This window comes from Gavia stellata, chromosome 24 (assembly GCF_030936135.1).
Source record: "Gavia stellata isolate bGavSte3 chromosome 24, bGavSte3.hap2, whole genome shotgun sequence".
Taxonomy (NCBI): domain Eukaryota; kingdom Metazoa; phylum Chordata; class Aves; order Gaviiformes; family Gaviidae; genus Gavia; species Gavia stellata.
The window spans coordinates 9,911,921-9,932,810 of NC_082617.1; the positions used below are offsets into that span (position 1 = coordinate 9,911,921).

At 47.2% G+C, this 20,890-nt stretch overlaps 1 protein-coding gene across 2 annotated transcripts in view; it reads left to right on the forward strand.

The window, feature by feature from the left end:
- The window catches only part of COL5A1 (collagen type V alpha 1 chain), a 160,616-nt gene extending 140,098 nt beyond the window's left edge, over positions 1-20,518 (forward strand). Inside the window, exons 51-66 of one of the 2 annotated variants that reach the window (XM_059828941.1) lie at positions 901-954; positions 1,309-1,362; positions 1,815-1,868; positions 2,305-2,358; positions 3,098-3,205; positions 3,652-3,705; positions 3,804-3,857; positions 4,602-4,709; positions 5,195-5,248; positions 5,938-5,973; positions 6,752-6,805; positions 7,183-7,441; positions 7,812-7,924; positions 10,050-10,118; positions 14,060-14,293; positions 17,527-20,518. In XM_059828941.1, coding sequence (XP_059684924.1) covers positions 901-954; positions 1,309-1,362; positions 1,815-1,868; positions 2,305-2,358; positions 3,098-3,205; positions 3,652-3,705; positions 3,804-3,857; positions 4,602-4,709; positions 5,195-5,248; positions 5,938-5,973; positions 6,752-6,805; positions 7,183-7,441; positions 7,812-7,924; positions 10,050-10,118; positions 14,060-14,293; positions 17,527-17,673 — 1,506 coding nt within the window. In that variant the 3' untranslated portion in view covers positions 17,674-20,518. Of the gene's footprint in view, positions 1-900; positions 955-1,308; positions 1,363-1,814; positions 1,869-2,304; positions 2,359-3,097; positions 3,206-3,651; positions 3,706-3,803; positions 3,858-4,601; positions 4,710-5,194; positions 5,249-5,937; positions 5,974-6,751; positions 6,806-7,182; positions 7,442-7,811; positions 7,925-10,049; positions 10,119-10,172; positions 10,242-14,059; positions 14,294-17,526 lie in introns of both variants that reach the window. The other variant, XM_059828942.1, reaches the window with a different exon arrangement.
- Positions 20,519-20,890: the final 372 nt, after the last annotated feature.

Sequence of the window (20,890 nt, forward strand, 5' to 3'; positions counted from 1 at the left end):
ATCTTCCAGCAATACTTGAATTATTAGTCCTTTTTGCGGGCTATTAGAAAACTCACTCCTATGGAGGGGGCCTACAGTATGTTTACTTTGCACTTGAGCTTAGATATTGCCAAGGTCCTCTGCACCAGAGCGAAGCTTCCAAAATAGCGTAGAGGATATTTATGCGAATTTGGGAGTTGTACCTCTAGGGTCAGATCCCTGCTGATGCTTATTGCTGTAGCTGTGTTGAAGCTGGTAGAACTATACTGATTTATGCCATATGACAATGGTACAGTATTTATCTCGCCGGCTTCTTTGATGCTTGCTGGCTGAAGAAATTTATTATGCGATAAGCAAAGATGGCATGAAACAGCAGAGGAGGCAGGGGAGTTAGTCATCTCTCTTAACAGATGGGGTTTTGGGATATCGCGTTATTGGTTGAAGCCTATTTTCTGAACGCTGGTCTCAGAATCATTTGAAGTACACAATAGACATTGCATGGAGAAGAATGGTGAAGTGTTTTAGTCATTAAATGCTTTGAGAGGATTTTCATGTGAAAAATGTTACACATCATGTAGTAAGCAAAAGCAAAATCTTCTAATCTGCACATTCCCCAAAGCTGCGAGGACTTCACTGTCACTTGTCCGATATATTTATGAAAAACTAGATGAAACTCCCAGCGTTGCCTCTGTAGCTTTGCACAGTCTGGATGCAGAGCTGAACCGGTGGCTGTCACAAGATGAAATTACTGAAGATGCAAAGATGGGATGTGATCTGGGATGGTGTTTGAGGGTAGGGAATTGGGGTTTTGCTCCGTAGGGTGACTCCCCGTGTTGTCACTGGGGTAGCAGACACTATGGCTCTGCAACTCTCCAGATGCAATATCTCTGACTTGGGGATATCCTCCTTCTCTCTTTGCAGGGTCCGGTTGGTTTCCCTGGTGACCCTGGTCCTCCTGGAGAACCTGGTCCAGCTGTAAGTGTTTGTCTCACAGAAGGGTGGTTAGGTTCCTCCTCTTGGTTTAGTGAAATATTCACCCGCAGCTCCTCTGGCATTTACTCTTCCTTTACTGGGAAAGAGTAGGAAGTGCCACCATAAGACTGTTTGTCTGACCGTGCTACAACCTTTGGGACAGCAGCCGTACGAATGCTGCTGCCCACGGTATTTGACACAGGACGTTTGCTGTGGCCAGTGTTCTCAACGGGAGATGGGAAGGGATGGTGCCCGGTGACATGAAGACCGGCTGAACCACACCTGCTGCTGCTAACACTACTCAACTCTATTCGTACCCTAAATACGCCTGCTTGTTCCTTTCTTCTTCCTTTTTAGGGTCAGGATGGTCCCCCTGGTGACAAAGGTGATGATGGCGAACCTGGACAGACTGTGAGTAACTGGATAGATGAGATCTGTTCCCCATCAGTCCCTATGGTTTCTGCGTGCGGGTCCAGGGACTTTTAAAACGCAGAAGGACATACAGCATCTAATTCCCAGCAGCTGCACTGGTCCCCTGATGCCTGTCCCTCTCTCTGTGTCAGCCTGGCTGCTGCCATCCATCCAGGCTGCTCCGCAATGCATCCAGAAAGCAAAAATTAACTTAGGGCAAAACAAAATCCAAGTCTTTCATTTTAACTTTGCCGTGCCTTATGGTATTTCATGGTGGGAAGGGATAAAACAAGATACCACCTGCATCCCGGGGAGGTGTCGGGAGTTGTACTGGCCGCCCACGCCTCGGCTTAGCACAAACTCTAGATCTTGACTCGAGTTTTACACGTTTGCTCCTCCCTCCTGCGTCTCGTGGTGCAGTTATGGCTTGTTCTCCTCCCCTCTCCATCTAGGGTTCCCCTGGTCCCACGGGAGAGCCAGGCCCCTCCGGACCCCCAGGGAAAAGGGTAAGCTGATTGTTTAGGAGCATTTTTCTGAATGTATTTGTGTTGACATTTTGAAACTAATGTTATTACTAGGTCTACAGTAAATTCAAGGCAGTAGTGTGTAAAATAAATAAATAATAATTTTAAAAAAATGTGATGCGCCATCCACAGCTATTGGAAATTGATGGGAAGTTGTCAACTGAATCCCATGGATTTTTTTGAGATTTTAACACCCAAAAGAAAATACAAATATGAGGTGCTCCTGCTCTTCCTGCCTTGCTGGCAGAGCCCAGGGATTCGTTTAGCAAAAAACTGATTTAAAAAGCTTTTCAGAGATATTTGTCTCCATTTTGTCTTCTTCCCTGGGGCTGCAGCATCATTTTGCTAATTCCAATAGACCATTTCAGATCAGTGTGATCTAATTGTGTTTTGCATCACTTTTTTGTGCTTTCTCTAGGGCCCTCCTGGTCCAGCTGGTCCTGAAGGAAGACAAGGAGAGAAAGGAGCCAAGGTAAGAGCTGAATGGGATTTCGCTTCTACCGTGTCCTCTGTATGCCAAAAGGATCACCCTCGGACAGCATTGGTGTTTGAAAGCAGTGATTTGGTTTTGCTGTCTGTTACAACAAATTAGCCTGAATTTGGGGCCGTTGGCCTCATATCTAAGCTTATGTTTCATCTTCTAACAAACTCTGTGGAGATAATTAGAGCTTGGTAAGGTCATGGGAATGTTTTTCTTGTTTTGAAATGACAAAGTGCCATATTCGGCCATTTAATATGTTATAAATAACACAGCATGCACAGCCCTACGTCCTTTCCCAGGGCAAACAAAGCATTATTGGACCATGATTGTTTTGGTAGGGGTGGTGGGGAAATGTAGAGTGGGATTGCAAATTATAAGTCCAATTGTTGCGCCAGCCACAGGAACACTGGTGGTGGAGGATGTCCTCTGCTAGCTCATCTCCCAGGACCCAACCCAGGAAAGCTTCCTGGTCCGGAGAGCTCGCAGCCAAAGGGCCGTTCCTGCTGGAAATCAGCAGAAACGGTCAAGGCTGAAAAGTGAAGGAGTTTGGAGACTTGTCCTCAGCGCATAAGGGATAGGGAGCAGTAGGAAAAGCAAGGAACAGAAGGTTTTACATGCTTTGCATGGAATTGCATTTGCTCTGTGACATCCTGGCAGCAGCCACAGCGTATTTTGAGAAGGTCGTTTGATACCCCAATGCAAACTAAACCATGCTGCCTCTTGCATCTAGGGTGAAGCTGGTTTGGAAGGACCTCCTGGGAAGACTGGCCCAATTGGTCCCCAAGGTGCTCCAGGGAAGCCCGGCCCCGATGGCCTTCGAGGAATTCCTGGTCCAGTCGTGAGTATTCCCAAATTGAGCAAAGTCTGAGAAAGCTTCTGGGCAGGGTTGTTCCCGGTGCTTTGCCGTAACCCATCCGCCTTGGAAGACGCCTTTCTCTCAGTGTAATGTTCTGTCTGTGCTTAAATGCCTGACAGCAGATAAAACATCTTTAGTGGAAATAACATAATGATGAATATCATCTCTCTGCATGTTTTATTTGAGTCTTGGTTCTGCTTACCCACTCTCTGGGGTAACGTTTCCACGAGCTGCAAAGTCCCTTTTCTAGTAGAGATTTGAACATGAAAGGAACATAAATCCTTTTACCTTTACCCACCCACGAGAAGCCAAGGCAAATGTTCCCTGGCACAGGGACCAGATGAGGATGGGTGAATAATCTGAATAATCCCAGCTGGGAGCACTGCTGCTGTGAATGACGGGTTTGAGGGAATTGCACTGTTTTACAGGGTGAACAAGGTCTCCCGGGATCCCCTGGCCCAGATGGTCCTCCAGGCCCAATGGTATGTCAAGACCATCAAATTCCATGAGTTTTTGAAATGAGTGAATGCATTTTACATGAATTCATTCTCTCTTCTGTTTTTCCTCCTGTCTCCCAAAGGGCCCACCGGGCTTGCCTGGTCTTAAAGGAGACTCTGGTCCTAAAGGGGAGAAGGTGAGAATGGCACACACGATCTCTGCATGACCTGATGTCCACGTCTGGGTGTAGGGAAAAAAAAGTCATTGTAGAGGGGTCCTGGAGCTTCATTGTAGACGGGTCCTGGAGGTGGCAGGATGAGTCTGAGGAGTGCCACCAGCCCCATGTGCTCTCTCTCATGCTCTGGAAGCTTTGGACATATCTTTAAAGGAGAGATGGAGAGTTGCCAGCGTGGCCCAAGGGATGAACCGGGTTGGGCTGTTGGTGAGTGCGTGCCGCTGCCTGTCTGGATCCAAGACTGTGTTCCCATCGCCACATCACCAGCACTGATGATGACGAGGTGACATGGAGGATCTGAATCTCTGCATTCCCTTACGATGGCCCTTGCAGTCCACGCAGCCCTAGTTGTCAGGGCTGCCGGAACACAGGCGCTTTAGCAGAGGGCGTAGGGAGGTGCAGACGCCTGGCTTGCTTTAGGGCATCATTCTCAATCTTGTAGAAATTTATGTAATACATGTTAGCGTCCGAAATGAGCAGGCGCTCCAGTGCAGCAGTTCTGCTTCTATATTTGTAGCATTTTCTGTTGCAAAAAGCTAGTGCTTTTCTCTGCGCTGCCACTTCCAGGTGTCAGGGATAGCTACAAACTCCTATCAGCTTGCTTAGATATTCAGGTTTGTATCTAGAAATGCCTTTGCTAGGTAGCTTTGGCATTCAGTTACCTCTGGCGAGAGATCATAATTAACATCTGCTGTTTTCCCCTAGGGTCATCCAGGTTTAATTGGTCTTATTGGACCACCGGGAGAGCAGGGAGAAAAGGGTGACAGAGGTCTCCCAGGCCCCCAGGGCTCAGCAGGACCCAAAGGAGAGCAGGTAAATATTCCATAAGACCTTCATGGAATGTGCTTTTGAGCTGTGGGGTTTGCTGCCCTTGAGCGGGTACGGCATAGCAGAGGTGATCAACCTTGGTAGGAGACTCTTGCTAATTTTTGAGGAATATTTTCTATATTAATGTGGTTTATTCTACATGTGAAATGTAGAGATGCTCCAAAATGACCCATTTTAGTGAAAAGCAGATTCTCAAGGGTCGTATGAAAAGAGTTGAATAGACTTGGAGGGATGGTAAAGTTAAATATGCATCTAGAGGACTGATTTTTAAAACTGTGCTTAAATGAGACGTGAGATTCCCTGGTCATCCTCTGGTCTGGATCATGCACATGCTCAAAAACCAGTTAAAGCTCCAGATTTGAACGGAGTCTTCCAAAACCAGGTGGTCATCTGTGAGCAGATGTTAGTTGTGTGGTTATAGGCCAGCATTGCTGCATGCAAATCGATGTTGTTCTGCTTTTATTTTTCAGGGTATCACAGGTCCTTCTGGACCAATCGGACCTCCAGGGCCACCAGGATTACCGGTATGTGACAAATAATTATCTTTTAATTCCTCGGGAGCTACAGAGTTCTTCTGGAGTCACCTTGGTGCTCCCAGATATACCCAGCACAGTCCTTCTGGCCTGACCTCGCATGAGGGTGCTGATGGGAATGGGTTTGCCCAGCTGAGCCCATTAAAAACACTTGAATGAGTTACAGGAGTACTGGGGGGTGACGCGTGAGCTGAGACACGGGCACAGGGGACACGGCGGGATCGAGGCAGGGAAATTAGCCCACCCTGTTTCTCTCTTTTGGATTATCTGCAATCACATGGTGATTTTTTTGTACTTTTTGCTATTTGCATATTTTTTTTCACTGGATGCCCAAAGGCTGCAGCCTACCCCCTTGGGTGACCAGCATTTGCTATTGCTGGGTGTCCTTAGCACCAAGCCAGGACCAGCCCCAGGTTACAGTAATCACCCAGCAGCTTTTCCAGTCCCCATCTGGGCAGGAGGGCGAAGCGCTGACACAGATTGGTCTGACACAAATGCTTTTTGTACGTTGGCAAATAAAAGCAACACCAAACTCAAGTGGATGTGAAAAGTGGAAACAGGAAGGAAGTGAATTAAAAAAACCCACCTTGTATAACACTACTCTGTCTCTCTCTGAGGAGAGACTGACTTCTCTGCTAGGAAATGTACTGACTCCTTTCTGTATTTTTTTCTCTATACAGGGTCCACCTGGTCCCAAAGGTGCTAAAGGATCATCAGTGAGTATAGACATTGTTAAACGAAGAGGCTGAGGAGCTCTTAAGTGCATAACCTGCTGCGACTCCTCCGCATCAGTGGCATTAAGGCAATTAGCCAAAGATGACTGTAGCAATTGCAGCCTTTTCAGGCTGTCTAAGCCCAGAATTTATAATTGGGAAAGGTTTCTGTTGCACACACTGTACTTCATTGAACATCAGTGCCGCAAAGATCATAAGGAGGAATCCAGTGCATAGTCCTTAGGAGAAAACCTACTGCTGTAAAGTAGAGGGTATTAAAAATAGACTGTGAAGCGGGAGGTGGCAAGCTGAAAAGCGAAGAACTCGGTGAGAAACGCAACACTGAAGCAAACTTCATGTTACAGATCTCCTATGCAGGCAGCTAAAAATTCCTCTTGGGCAACTTCCTAAAGTCTTTTTCCCATGCAGAATTCAATGTTTTATTAATTTTAAGATTTTATTTGATTTATAAAACTGTTGAATTGATTTGGAGGGTTAACATTCTCATGCATTGGAAGATTCATCCTTTTCCATAGGAAGCCTAAGCAAAAATTGAGTGTTTGACCCCAAGTGTTTGACCTTTTTCTCTTACCTAAGCATCAAAAATAACCAAAACAAATATTTTCTTGGGGAGGGTGCAAGGAAACTCCTCTGGTGTGCCTGAAGGGACAGGAAGAAAGTTTTTTGCCACAAGAGACTATTAAATAATGTTTGGGATGTGATAAGTGACAAGTGCTTTTTCCCGAGTGACTCATGTTTTTTCCCTTGTTTTTCCACCCAGGGTCCAACAGGTCCAAAGGGTGAATCGGGTCTTCCTGGGCCCCCAGGTCCTCCTGTAAGTAGATCCCATTACATGAAGTGTGAAATGAGGTTCAGATTTAATGGGTATTGTAATGTTAGGAAGTAGAAGATTTCTGGACAAAGATTCAGCCTATGGGGAGTCAGAGCAAAGGATTGGCATCTCTTAGAGATGCTGGGGAAGAAAGCAGGATGTGAAGGGAGAAGTTACTACTGGGAAGATGACAAGAGAAGATGGGCCCAATGTTCAAGCCTGGTGGCCAGGGTTTTTATCAGTACCGTCATGGGTGTTTTACATCTCTAGTGTGTATCTTGTGATCTTCTCAGCACTGGGTGGCTGCTTTGGCCATCTCTCCTGTCTCTTCCCCACTGCCAGTGCAATGAGAAGTTGTATCTCCTTTCCCCACAATTCAGGGTCCTCCTGGAGAAGTCATCCAGCCACTGCCCATCCAATCTTCCAAGAGGACCAGGCGAAACATTGACGCCAGCCAGCTGGTGGACGATGGAAATGCCGACAACTACATGGACTATGCCGATGGCATGGAGGAAATTTTCGGGTCGCTGAATTCCTTGAAACTGGAAATTGAGCAAATGAAGCATCCATTGGGCACTCAACATAACCCAGCACGTACCTGCAAGGATCTGCAGCTCTGTCACCCCGATTTCCCAGACGGTGCGTCCCGGGACAGAGGGGGAGCGGGGAAAACGCTGTGGGTTTCCTACCCCCATGCAGTGAATACAAGTGAGTGCAGAAAGAGAAGTAAATCTGGGGAGTCGCTGGCCCTGGTGCCCCATGAGGAATGTGGCTGACAGAGAAGCAATAGGTAGAGAAGAATGGGGATATATAATGCAAAGTAACTACTCCTGTAAGGTGCTACAATATAATCTGAAATCAGAACAAACTGGTTTTCCAAATAATACATATAAACAGTAGCCTATGACTGAAATGAAACGTCCCTGGTAAGATGGCTGCTGTAGTGCCCATCGCCCTTCCCTCACAGTGCTGATCCTTTCTTCCCTTCTCTTCCCTCTCGTGCATCCAGGTGAATACTGGGTTGATCCTAACCAAGGATGTTCCAGGGACTCTTTCAAAGTTTACTGTAATTTCACAGCTGGTGGAGAGACTTGCATCTTCCCTGATAAGAAATCTGAAGGAGTAAGTCCACACAACTTTTTTTTTTGCCCCCTTATGTCATGGTGATAAGAGATTGTTTCCTAATATGAATATTCATAGACAGTCAATTTCAGGAGAGTTGAACAATAGCAAGTAAGGATTAAAGATCCAGAACATTTCTTTGTTACACAACGTTGGCTTCTAAAATAATAAGGAATATGTTTACAAAGAGAATTTCTTTGAGTAAGTCAGGTTTAAACTGTGATTTGGGATAAGTCTTTGATGATTTCCCAGGCATAATAAATGCTAAAACCTTACTTTTTTTTTTTTACTTTGCTTTACAAAGGCAGAAGTGTCTGTTGGCGCAGGAGCTGCAGCTCCCCGTGAGCTTCATTTAACTCGTTCCTTGTCTTCCCTCCTGCAGCCGTGCTGCTGCTCTGCTGTCTGCGTCCATAAGCACCGCTGATGCCTCTGCCCTTACTGTGTCTTCAGGCAGAGCGGATAAATATTTCTCTCCTGTCATTTTTCCTGGTCTTTCTTGTGGGTATTTGGTTTCCTAAACGATTGCAACTAGCCTCAGCGCTCTTCCTGGCACCGATGCACGAGGTTGATGAAGTTATTTGTGTAATGATGTGCTTAGCTCAACCCTACTCATCATTTTTGCCCCGTATCCATGCACTCTGTTTTCTGGAGCTGCTCTCCCTGATGCCTTGGGACCAGCTCTTGTGCTGGCCAAGCAGAAACTCTTGGAAAGCGGCCTGGGGGAGCTCTCTCAGTGTCACAGTTGTGCTCCAGCTGGGTTAAGGTGCAGACAAAGCTGTTTGCTCCAGTAGAAGCTGTTTGCCTGCTGAATTTCATCCACCAGAAACATGTGTCAGCACAGGACAAATAACATGCAACATAACTCTTCCCTGAGTTTTTGTTAGGGCTGATTAAATAGGAGATTAATTTCTTCTCCTTTGCGTTAACTTACCATGGCTCTCCTCAAAATGTTGACAGCTAAAAAAGCAGAGTCTGCCCGTGGTCTTACATCCGCTCAGACTCCTGCCACGCTGACTCTGCGAGTGGCTCTTTGGCCCCATCTCGTCCACTGTGGAGCTGCTCTTCTGACCGCAGGCTGCGATGCTCCTCAAATGCAAATTGTGCTACACTTCTGCAGTACTGTCGTAAATAAGAAAAAGCTTCAGCCTGCTCTTCTTCCATGTAGAGGAATGAAAACAGCTAGCAGACCAGCATTAAGTATTGGCTGAGTGGTTTTATTATAAGCCACAGCAGAGTTTAAGCCATATCCCCTTTCAGTCCATCCTTAACCCAACAGAAACACACTGACTCACTTTATGGTTCACGTACTGGAAAGGACAGGACAATCCCAAGACACCTGCATACAGCTTGGTGGTTGTTTTTGTGGGGAGATTTATGGCAGAAGTGAGGGAGCTTGTGGGGAGGGCAAAGGAGCAGACAGCAGCCACGCTCCTTCCTTGGGCTCTGACTCAAAAAGAGTAATTCAGCTGCTTAGATGGGGTGGCCATAAAGGATGCTCTGACAGCTCATTTCTTGGCAAGGTCACCCCCTGCGTCGCTCCAGGTAGTTGGAGCTCCATCACGTGTGATCATCCAGCACCGACTGCGGAGGATGTGCTGCCCGTGCTGCACAAACGCAGGAGGCAGGCAGAGGCTTTTCCTTAATCACATTCTTTGCCTTTCCCAGCCCCACAGCGTTTCCCAGAAGTGCAGCCTTCTCCGTTATCAGCATGGCTTTTCCACCCCAGCCCTCCCATGAGGATCAATGCATCTTTTACCATTGATATTTCCTTTTTTCTTCTCTATTCTCCCTTTTATCTCTCCTGCCAATAGACTGCACTACTGGTTTTGTATCCAAAGGATCTAGGAGGCAGAGATCATTAGCCCTTAGCAAAGGAGGCCGGTGCCGAGGCAGCGCTGGGCTCCCGGGGCAGCACCACGCCGTCCCGTTCTGCTTGAGAGGCTGCCGGCACCTTAGGGCTCTGCCGACTGATCTTGTTACTGGTGTATAAAGATTAAGAAAACATTTTAAAGGAAGTTGGACTGTTTCAATAAAACATGCAGACTCTGCTTGTGGAACTGAATGTAACTTTTTCTTATTTCTTTTTTTTTCTTTCTCTCTTTCCTCCTTGCCGTCCACAAACTAGGCTAGAATTACTTCTTGGCCAAAGGAAAACCCAGGCTCCTGGTTCAGTGAATTCAAGCGCGGTAAACTGGTAAGACGCATCTTGGTGCTTTCTGTTTTCTTTAACCCGTGTCATATTTTACAGAGTAAAATGGCTCGTTGGCCCAAAGAACAGCCTTCCACATGGTATAGTCAATACAAGCGGGGGTCTTTGGTAAGTGGCTAACCTTGGCCCTCTAGTCGGAATCAGAGCGCGTCATCTGCTTTGGTATGGCCAGACCTGTTGCACTCTGCATGCTGGACTAATAACCATCACAAGTCGCAGTAAAAACGTTTAAGGTGGAATACTGAAAAAGAAACAAAACTCAATGGGGACGCTTTTTTCCAGTCTGCTTGACTGGAAATGTAGGAGCAGGTGACGAGCTTTTCCCTGCGTTAGAAGGGGACAGGCTGCCGTGCTGGGGGACCCTGCAGAGCTGGAGCTGTTGCAGGTCTGTCTCTGCAGAGCGCTGTAGGAGGGCTGTATCCTGCAAGGAGGGCTGTTGCTGTCTCCTGAGCAGTTCCCATTACGGCAAGGACAAAGCGGGTGTCCCCGTGCTGCTGTCCCCCAGCAGTTTAGCCTTATACCGAGAGCTGAGAGACCCCTAACGTGATGCTCCAGCCTGGAGCTGGGCACGGTGCTGTTGCAGCCCATGCTTGCTGGTACCCAGGCTGAGGTGGTGAATCTGCACATCTCTGGTCTGGGGCAGGTTTTCCCCAAAGGATGGATTTAATCTCCCACGCTGGAGATGAGCCACACTGGGGGCTCCCATGCCACCCCCGGGGCTTGGGAGACATGAAGTCATTGGTTTAAATGAAGATTTCAAGCCACGTGTGTTGGCCAAGCCTGGCGGACAGGAATTTGACTTAGTCAAAATTAAGGATTTTTTTCAAGGGAGAAGAACTGTCATAAAGTCAAACAATGCTTGATGTCAGCAAGCAAGCAAGACAGCAACATGTAAAACAGAGAAAAAGCTCTGGTATTTTGTCCTGTAACAGGACATTCACGTTGTGGATAGATGGCTCCCGCAGAGCCCGAGCTCTGGTCAGGGATGTCAGAGCAGCAACTGATTAGCGTAAGCCAGGTCTTCTTAAGCAACAGAAATCTCCCGCGTGCGTATCGATTCTTGTAGGATTAGCAGGATGCAGATAATGAGCTCAGTCAAATCAGGAGAATTAGGGAAGAAGGAACTATTCAGTGGATAAAACCGCCCTGCCCCCGAAAGCAGGAGATGCTCTGAGGTACCGCGCTGAGCTGCCTCGTGCAGTCATCCTCTCCCCAGGGCAGAGGTTTCTTGCAGTGCCCCAAACTTCCACCTTAAAAGGTAAACAACAAAGAAAATCACCGCGTTGTTTTCCTAAGCCGCATTTCATCGCCGCTAAACCCATTTTGCTCTGATTTTGCCCACAAGAAGGGATATGGCTTCTGCAGCTTTTCTGCATTAATGAATAAGGCCGCAAAGCCAAGGCTTCAGCCTCGTAGCTCCTTGGAGGGCAACTACTCATAGCTTAATTACAGAGCACTTCATCTGTTAATATTATGAGTACCTCCGTTTCTGCATCTTCTCTGCTTTTTTTTTTTTTCCCGAGTCTGTTTATCAGCTACGTTAGAGGCTGAATTGCCAACCTAGAGCTTAGGGCCTATTTTTTTTAAACAGGAATTTCAGTGCTACTTGGAGTCCTTTGTTCTATCTTTCTGTGTTGCCATTTTCTTGCTTTTTTTAGCTGTCCTGCATTTTCTGTTCGGAAAAAAGCCACCAGCATGTAGAAGACCTGCCTAAGCAAACCACAAAACTGTTAAACACACGGGCCATGAAAGTAAAGTTTGATTTTATTTTTTTTTTTAAAAAAAGTACTTCTCATTTCACCCCAGTGAGTACTTGGAACCATGAGATTGGTAAACTGGGGAGACATTTGCCTGGATCCAAGACCAGCCCAAATCTGTGTGTAGATGGGTGGGATGAATGAGTCTGAGTTCCCCTCCGGGTGCAGCGTTGCTCCTGTTACTCCCTGGAGAAGGTCCCTGGTGCCTTTCCACACAGCCCGAGCACGGTCTTTCGGGGGGGCTGAGCCCACGGGGATCCCCGAAGCCGAGGGGAAGATTTCTACCCGGCTGCTCAGCACTGCCGAAAGCACAGGCTGCTGATGTGGGGGGCTCCGTATGAATCTCGGCGCTTGCACGAGGTGCGCAGCCGTGAAGATGCTTGCCTTTCTTCTGGGGATATCTAAAGTAAGAAGGACATAGTAAATATGAAATACAAAGAATGTGTCTTGTTTTGATGCTTCCGCATTGTCATTAATCAATGACACAGAGTTCTTGGAGCTGATTTCTTACCGTTTCTCACGATGCAGCCAAACTGCATTCAGAGGGATAAAAGGGTTGCAGATGTTTTCTTCTGGACTCTGCTCCCCTTCTGTGTGCATGTTACACACAATTCCCAGTAGCTCCAACAAGGCCTGCCGTCCATCCTGTCCTGTTATCCTTCGTGGCCATATGGTATCTGCCACAGGGAAATGCTACCACAGAGAAAACAGGAAAGGATTGATTTTTGCAAAACCGAGTTCCCACAAGCAAGCCTTATGCATGCAACCGGTTCCCAGTGGTTCCATTTGCAAAGCTGGGATGGGTCTTCGTGCAATCTGCAGAGGCAGAACAGCAACCGAGACCCTCCTGTAACGAGCAGTCAGGCTCCCAAACCAAGCACTGATTTGAAATAAGAACAAATAAGAGAAGTGGGTCCTGCAGATCAGTAGTGCCATGTGTCACTGGGTGTGTGCCAAGTAGCTGGCATTTTGTGTCCCTCTCCTTCCACGTCCTGGTGGTTTTCTGGTAGCTCTTCTCCCAGCATGCGTGGCTCTCTCATGGTCAGTCATATTTAACTCTCAGGAGGACAGTGCAACGGTATCCCGACAACCGGTTGGTATATTTATTTATTTTCATTATCTTTTTACTTGTGATTTTATTGTCTGGTTATGAATCTCTTCTACTGTTTGCAGCTTGCACCGATGCTTCACAGTACCTCAAAGAACACTATGCTGTTTGTGTGCCTGTATTTTTCTCCTGGTCATTTCTAAAGAAACCCACTGTCCGTAGAGGACAGTGAAAAGCAGCAGCTCTGGTCACTTGGCCATGGCTGGAGATTCCACCTGAAGTGCAGTTAGTTTATACATACAAACTGGCTGTCCCACTGTGCGCTTGCTTCTTTGGTGGGGTCAGAAAGTCCTGAACCCCCCGGGTGCTGGAAGTGGGTTTCAATAAATTGTGTTTTTCAGAAATATATTTCTAGACCCTGTTCTCCTCCAAGGGAGAAAAGGAGCCTGATGTGCAGAATGGAGCAAATCCCCATGCCAGTGCCACTCTGTGTTTCATGACATTCCCCAAGGGCAGCAAATGCATTTTCCCTTTAGCCGGGCATAGCCTTGCCGACCAGGGCAGCACAGGAACAGGATTGCTGCAGATTAAGTGCAAAGATTGCTTAAAAGCCAATGTGTTGATGCCCAGGAAAAATGAACGGGAAATACCCCAGTGTGTGCAGAGCAAAATACCCACAGCAGTCAGAAAATCAGGTTAAACAGGGCAGGAAAATAAAGCTCCAAACCCTTTCAGAAATCTGCTTTCTCTTCAAACGCTGGAGAAGTATGCTCAGTATTGGCTTAAACTTGAGACATACATCCCCAAATTTGCTTAGCACTGCACCTTTTTGCAACGAGGGCTGAAATCCCCCTTCCTTTCTCTTCCTACCCTGCATTAGCATTATTTTTTTAGCTCACAACCAGCAAGAGAAATAACCTGCCCTCGGTAGCCATGCCCCGGCCGCAACAGGACCAGAGCAGCCCCGTGGCAGGAGCCGTGTCTGCGCCCCGGTGGGGTGGTGAGACCGAGCCCCATGCGCAGGGTGATAAAGATGGGTGAGACCAGTGGTCCTCAGAGCCCCAAAAACCTGTTGCGTTGCCACTCACTGCCCAGTGTTTCCCCTTCTCCGCTTCTCGTAGCTCTCCTATGTGGATTCGGATGGGAACCCCATTGGAGTGGTGCAGATGACTTTCCTCCGGCTCCTGAGCGCTTCGGCCCACCAGAACATCACTTACAACTGCTACCAGTCCGTAGCCTGGCACGACGCCACCACCGACAGCTACGACAAGGCCATCCGCTTCCTGGGCTCCAACGACGAGGAGATGTCCTATGACAACAACCCCTACATCCGAGCCGCCCTCGACGGCTGCGCGGTACGTGGGCAGAGCTGGTCTTGGCCAGTCCCTGTAAAAGGGTCGGTGCTGGAGGTGTCTGTCCCCCTCCCCGGTTGTCCAGCACCGTCTGCCTCGGGGCAAATCGCCTCCAGCTTTCCTGTGCCCGCTGATGTAGTTGCCTTGAGGATTGTCCCCTGCATGGGAGGCATTGAGGCTGCTCTTCCCTGTGCTGGGAATACGTGGTTCCACTCAAGGTCAGGGGAAGCTGCAGGACCTCTAGAAACCACATTAATTTGCTTTGTTGCTGGCTCTGCATAAAGGAAGGGACCTGCCTAAAACCACCAGTTGCTTTTAAATGTCTCCCCTCACCTTTGCTCTTACTCTGTTTACCCGCACGGGGAGAGGCAAGCGATGACACCCAGTTGCGTACAAGTTATGCAGGCTTTGATAAAAATATTTTTAAGTGCTTTCAAGAAATCTTGGAGGCAAAGCATTAAGGGTTTGGCATTAGGTTTGTTGGGGTTTTTTTGTGGCACGCTCCTGCGTGCAGCCCCAGGAGGGCTGCGGGCTGTGCTGGGCATGGGGGTGCATTGCTGCATCACCTCAAGGCTGGCTGCAGCACCCAGCTCCAGCCCGGCGTCCCCTGGGCTGCCAGAGGAGCCCCAGCACAGCGCTTTAGTTTTCTCTGTGCTTGGAAGTCCCTGCTCCTCACAGGAGCTGCCTGTGCCCTTGGGAGAGGACAAACCAAAGCAAAGCCTGACTCTATAGCAAGACAAGTAGTCACAGCCACGGGGCACAGGAGACAGAGGTTCGCCTCCCTGCTCACGTTTCAAATGCGTCTTTTAGCATCTTTCTCTCTAGTTCTGTTCCCCGTGACTTTTTTTGCCCAGAGAGCAGAAGCAAGCGCTACACTGCAGCCCACTCCCCACGCAGCCCACGCCACTCTCCGCCTTCGCTTTGGTCACGAGCAACAGCCAGAGTTTCCAAAGGGGCCCAGCATCCTCCCTTTGCTTCTGCCTCCTTCTGTTGGATGCCTGATTCGAGGCTGAGCTCTGAAAAATCTGCCCTCAGGAGCTAAAAATTTGGCAAAGCAGGTGCCGCTTGCAGTTATTTTGAGACCCAGCTTGCTGGTGCAAAAGCACGCATAATTCTCACCCTCTGCAACTGCAGTGCTTGAAGCCTACGGGACAGAAAAATTGAGATGTGTGACAGAAAAAGCCCCCCACGTAATTTGAGATGGAAATGGTTCTGTTCTGGCACACGTACGTTTTTTACCATAGGAGCAATGAGGAAAATCAGATTAGAATCACTTCTTCTTTTAACACTCTCACAGAGGGGGAAAGGGCATCCATCCCGCTTCTGGAAATGCTTAGAAGCCGCGTGGGGAAGCTTATCCATAAGTACTTTATATCGCCTGCTAATGCAACGTGTCCTCGGTAAAAAGTGCCTTCCCCTCCCTTTCCCTTCTTAAGTCGTAGGGATGCTGCAAGGTCACACGTTGCATGTTTTCAGGCAGATGTGGCTGCTGAAAACCTTTTTGGTTTAAGTGATTTGGCTCGGATGCCCTACATTCCTCTCCCTACGGAGGGATATTTGCACAGACAGAGGTCTGTAGGTCCTTGGAGTTTATTTGCTTGGTCGCTTCTCACAGGCGACTGTTAGCACAGCCGGTCTCAGTGTTGCAAATGAACGACTGTGGCAAGAACTAAAGCAGCGGGAGCACCGGGAAAGGCTGAACGAGCCCCGGTGCGATGGTGGGGCACAGAGATGTCTCCTGACTCAGAGCTTTGGGCATTGCTTCCAAACCAGTGTGCCCCAGTCCTTCCTCACTGCTAGAGGCATTCCTGCAGGCTATAAAAAGGAGGTAAAATATGCCAAGGGAGCTTATTGCAGCCTTGCAGAAAGAGGTGCTCTGCATCTCCTGTATTCCTGTACCGTCTTTGGTACCCCGGTAGGTCATCCTCCCTGAACCACAGGCAGGATATTTAAGATTGAGCCCTATATGTGAAAAATGAGATTGGGCAGTCCGACACAGCATTGCCGCAGAGGTCCTGGTATGACCCGTGCTTCGGCCGTGATGGAGGCTGCTGCTGCCGGCACCGGCGGATCTCCAGGACTAATGTTCGGGCCATTATTCGAATGTGTTTTTCCTGATCTTACAGCCCTTTCTCAGTAGCTGTGATATAGCCTATTCTACCGAGACACACAAATCAGAGGGTGAGGTAGAGCCAAAAGCTGCTCCATAAATTCACTTGTTTGTGCAGCTTTGTATGCCCTCGGGTGCACTTCTGCTCCTCTAATAATTATTTATATTTTGGAAATAACTGTATGGCTACCAGGCACGATAAAAAGACAACATCACCTTGTGAATTCCATCAAACTTTAAATGTGATCTTTTTGGTAGCGCTCGGATAATAGTCAAACTAATATATTCAAATTAAATTGCTCATATTTGCTCAACAACCCATGCGTGTCCTCGGGGAGGCAAAACAACTGTACCACAGCCACAGCAATTTTACCAAGCTCCTGTTCCAGCTCTGAGATGTGCTGACAGCAGAGTTAGTGTCTTCCGATCTGCATGGCAGCAGCTGCTTCTGCGCCAAAGTCTGGGCTCGGGACAGTCATCTCCCCCAGGGTTTGCTCAGTGGTCACCATCCCACTTGAGAGCATGTCTGCTATATCTGCAGGGTAAACGTAGGGCGTTTGGGTGCTGGGTGCCTCTAAGCGCAAGTCTGATAAGGAGCGGCTGAGGGAGCTGGGGGTGTTCAGTCTGGAGAAGAGGAGGCTGAGGGGAGACCTCATCGCTCTCTACAACTGCCTGAAAGGGGGTTGTGGGGAGGTGGGTGTTGGTCTCTTTTCCCAAGGGACTAGCGACAGGACAAGAGGAAATGGCATCAAGTTGTGCCGGGGGGAGGTTTAGACTGGATATTAGGAAAAATTTCTTTCTGGAGAGTGGTGAAGCACTGGAAGAGGCTGCCCAGGGAGGTGGTGGAGTCACCATCACTGGAGGTGTTCAAGGAACGTGTGGACGTGGCACTGCGGGACATGGTTTAATGGGCATGGTGGGGTTGGGTTGATGGTTGGACTTGATGATCTTGCAGGTCTTTTCCAACCTTAATGATTCTATGTCATTCTGTAATTCAGCTCAGAAAATGCCTGGGCAAGATTGTCACTGTATTCCCAGCTGACCGGTGAATGCTCATTTGTGATAACTTGTTGCTGGGTTGGAGGCATCATCAGAGCTCCTCTCTCTCTCTCTCTCTCCCCATCAGGCAAAGAAGGGCTATCAGAAGACTATCCTGGAAATCAACACACCCAAAGTAGAGCAAGTACCTATAGTCGACATCATGTTCAATGACTTCGGAGAAGCGTCACAGAAATTTGGATTCGAGGTGGGACCAGCTTGCTTCATGGGCTAAGAGCCACCTGAAAACTAGTCTCCAAATGAGCAACCTCGTAACCTCATTGCGCCATTTAATTAATTAAGAAAAAAAAAAAAAGAAAAAAAGAATTCCTTGTCACATGCACGTTCTGAAACTGGACAGCGATGGGTTATTTTTTTCCGTTTTGTTTTGTTCCTTGTTTTGCCCGAGTTCCTCTGCGCCACCACACCCAGACGTACCGAACCGCCAACGGAGAGAACCGTTCCCGCGACAGACGCAGAATCGCATGACCGACCGCCGCACGCGTGGCCTGGAGACCTGTCCCGCACCGCCGCCACCGCTGCTCCCACCGCTGCTGCTCCATGGCCACTGAGCAGACCCCACCACCATCAAAGACTTCTTCTTCTTGCAATGAAGCGATACCGAGCGCTTGTCTATACATTAGTGTGTGTCTGTGTGTGTTTGTTTCGAAGAAAAACGGAAAAAAACTTGAAACTCCTGTGTTCAGCTTGACGTTGAAGTCCTGGCTCCAATCCAAATCCTGCCAAAGCTCATCAGAGGCATTTCATTGACTTCCACGAGATTTGGATCGCTCTAGCAAGCAGACGTCATGGCCATTTCCAGAATTTTTAATATCTCCATTGAATCACGTAATTCTACATTTTACAAAATTTAACCCCGTGAATTTGATAGCTAAAAGTCACACTGGGCATCTCTTTCCCATGTATTAAAGGTGCTTATATTTTTGTATGTTTGTAAGTAAATATTTGTATTGTATATTATTTTAAATGTTTAAATGTTTCTGGCTTCAAAACATGCATGTGACCCTGTCTGTATTAAAACCACCACCCCTCCCACCACCATCCCAGCTAAGCATCCACCTGGGAATGAAGACGGCGGCTCACGTCCCCACCGCTCCCACCTCTTCCCAAACCCGAGCCTGGATCTGGAGGGGCTTGGAGTTACGCCCAGGCACGAATCTTTGCAGGATGAGGGCCCAATGAGTGGCAAACCAGCCCCCTGAGCCACAGATGCCTTTTGGAACGATTCACTTCAAAATAAGGAAGTTAAAGCCACTTTTTAACAAGATTTCTACAAAACCCTGATCTAAAAGCAGGATCCGCTTTGACTCTCTGCCGTTTTATACACTTGCTTACCTTAACGTACATGTTTTAAATTAATTCTTCTTTTTTTTCTTCAGCATTCTTTTAAAATAATTTAAAAAAAAAAATCCATTCCCAGCGGCAGGTTGCAGTGGCAGGGGAAATCCATTTGTCCTCGCTGAATAGAAAGTGTAAAAAAAAACAAAAAAGGAAGGAAAAAAAAAGGTGCTTTTTATTTTTACATGTCTCTGTGGTGCTATCTATTTGAATAACTTTAATACAACACTGGTGATACCCTGCCATTGGCCAATCTCCCACCAGCCTTTGCTTTTTAGCCACTTTCAACACAAGACTGCAGGCTTCTGCTACAGTCTTTGATTATAAATGCATGCCACCTTCATATTTGTTACATAGAAGCCCCGCTCCTTTCCTGAATTGTATTGCGGTAGCTTATACGGCCCATGTAGAAAAAGTATTAAATGTGCTTACATCTTTTTTCTTTTTTCCAAGAATATTCATGCATTTTATACGGTGGTAACCATACCAGATTGTACTCAGTCGCTGAATGTTTGTGGTGCTAATTTATGTATTTGTTGGATGTCCTGACGTGATGCTGAAGCCGCGCGGGCGCTTGCCCGCCGAGCGCTCCCGGGAGTCTGCAATTTTCCTGGTCTTCCCACGGTGCCTCTGCCAGGACGGCTATTTTTTTTTTCTTATGCAGTGTTTTCGGCTCACAACCTGCTGACACCATCTTCTTTTTCTGTTTGTTTGTTTGTTTTCTCCTTGGCCGTTTTCCTTGTTTAGATCTCTTGGCTGGAAAAATAGATGTTGCAGGGTTGTTTTTTTATTATTATTTGGCCTGGAGTATTACAGCAATGCTTGAGCCAAGGGGGGCCTTTCACCATAAAGGAAAAGACATCACATTTACTGTGAAGAAAAGCCTATATATGATGTCTTTTCCCCCCTCCTTTCCAAGCAGAGAGCAGCAGCATCCGAGGAAGGGAGGCGAAGCCATGCTGGAGGGAGCGGCGATGCCGCGTGGTGCTTTTTGGTCTGGGAGAGCCGTGTCCATCCATCTCCCTTCTTCTGTTGTGTTCTCTCGTATTTTTTTTTTCCACTTGGGGGGAGAAAAAAAAAAAGGTGCTATCCTAAAAACTGCAGACTCTGGCAGCAAAGCAGTGAAAAGGAGTATATAATAATAATAATATATCGGAGAATTCAGCTTCTCTGTCACCTTGGCAAGAGCCTTGTCCAGGAACAGTGGGAAGGTCAGAAAAGGTTGCACATTCCTCTCTGCAACAGATAAGCCATATATTGATGTACGTACGCACGTGTGCGTCTGTCTAGGTCATGTGATTCTGTTACAAATTTTCATCAAGGGAGCTTTTTTCTTTTATTTTTCCTTTTATTTCTTTGCTTTAAGAAAAAAAAAAAATCCTCTGTTGAATTCCACAGTGTTGTAATTGTACTGAGCTCCAAACTGTTCCAATTTCCCCAGACCACTTAGCTACGGTATATTGCAATAAAATTACTACTTGTATTTGCAGACATTCTTTTTGTGTAATTTTATTTCCCTCCTCCCTTAATATATATGACTTGAACAAATGTTGATAAGAAAAATAAAACCTATGGAAAAAAATTTTAGTACATAAGGCCCTTTTTAAAATATAGTGTCAAATGACATATTGTACATTTCTTCAAAGTCCAATAAACATGTCATAAAATTTAAGTGTAATGCCCATAAGAGCTATTTTTAAATATTTTAAACCTGTGTAATAAAGGAATAAATGTAATAGATTTTTTTTCAATAAATCAAGTTTACTGTTTCCACCTAAACCAACGTGATGTGAATGTCTTCTTGAAGTTGATTGCAGCGTGATTTCCCCACGACCCCTCTGCTCAGTGGAGCCTGAAGAGTTCATCAGAGGAGCGGTGAAAGCGCTTAAAGGTAATATATACTGTAAAAAAATACGAAAGCAAACTCTCCAGAGAGAGAACTTCCAGGCCTGGAATCTTTTTTTTTCTCAGTGAGAAACTTGGATCGACCCAACAGTGCAAAAATGCAACCCGGGGATTTCAGTTTGCTGGGACTTGGATGAGAAGATGAGGTGGCCACCCGCCCTCCACCCCAGCGGCAACGGCACCCGAGG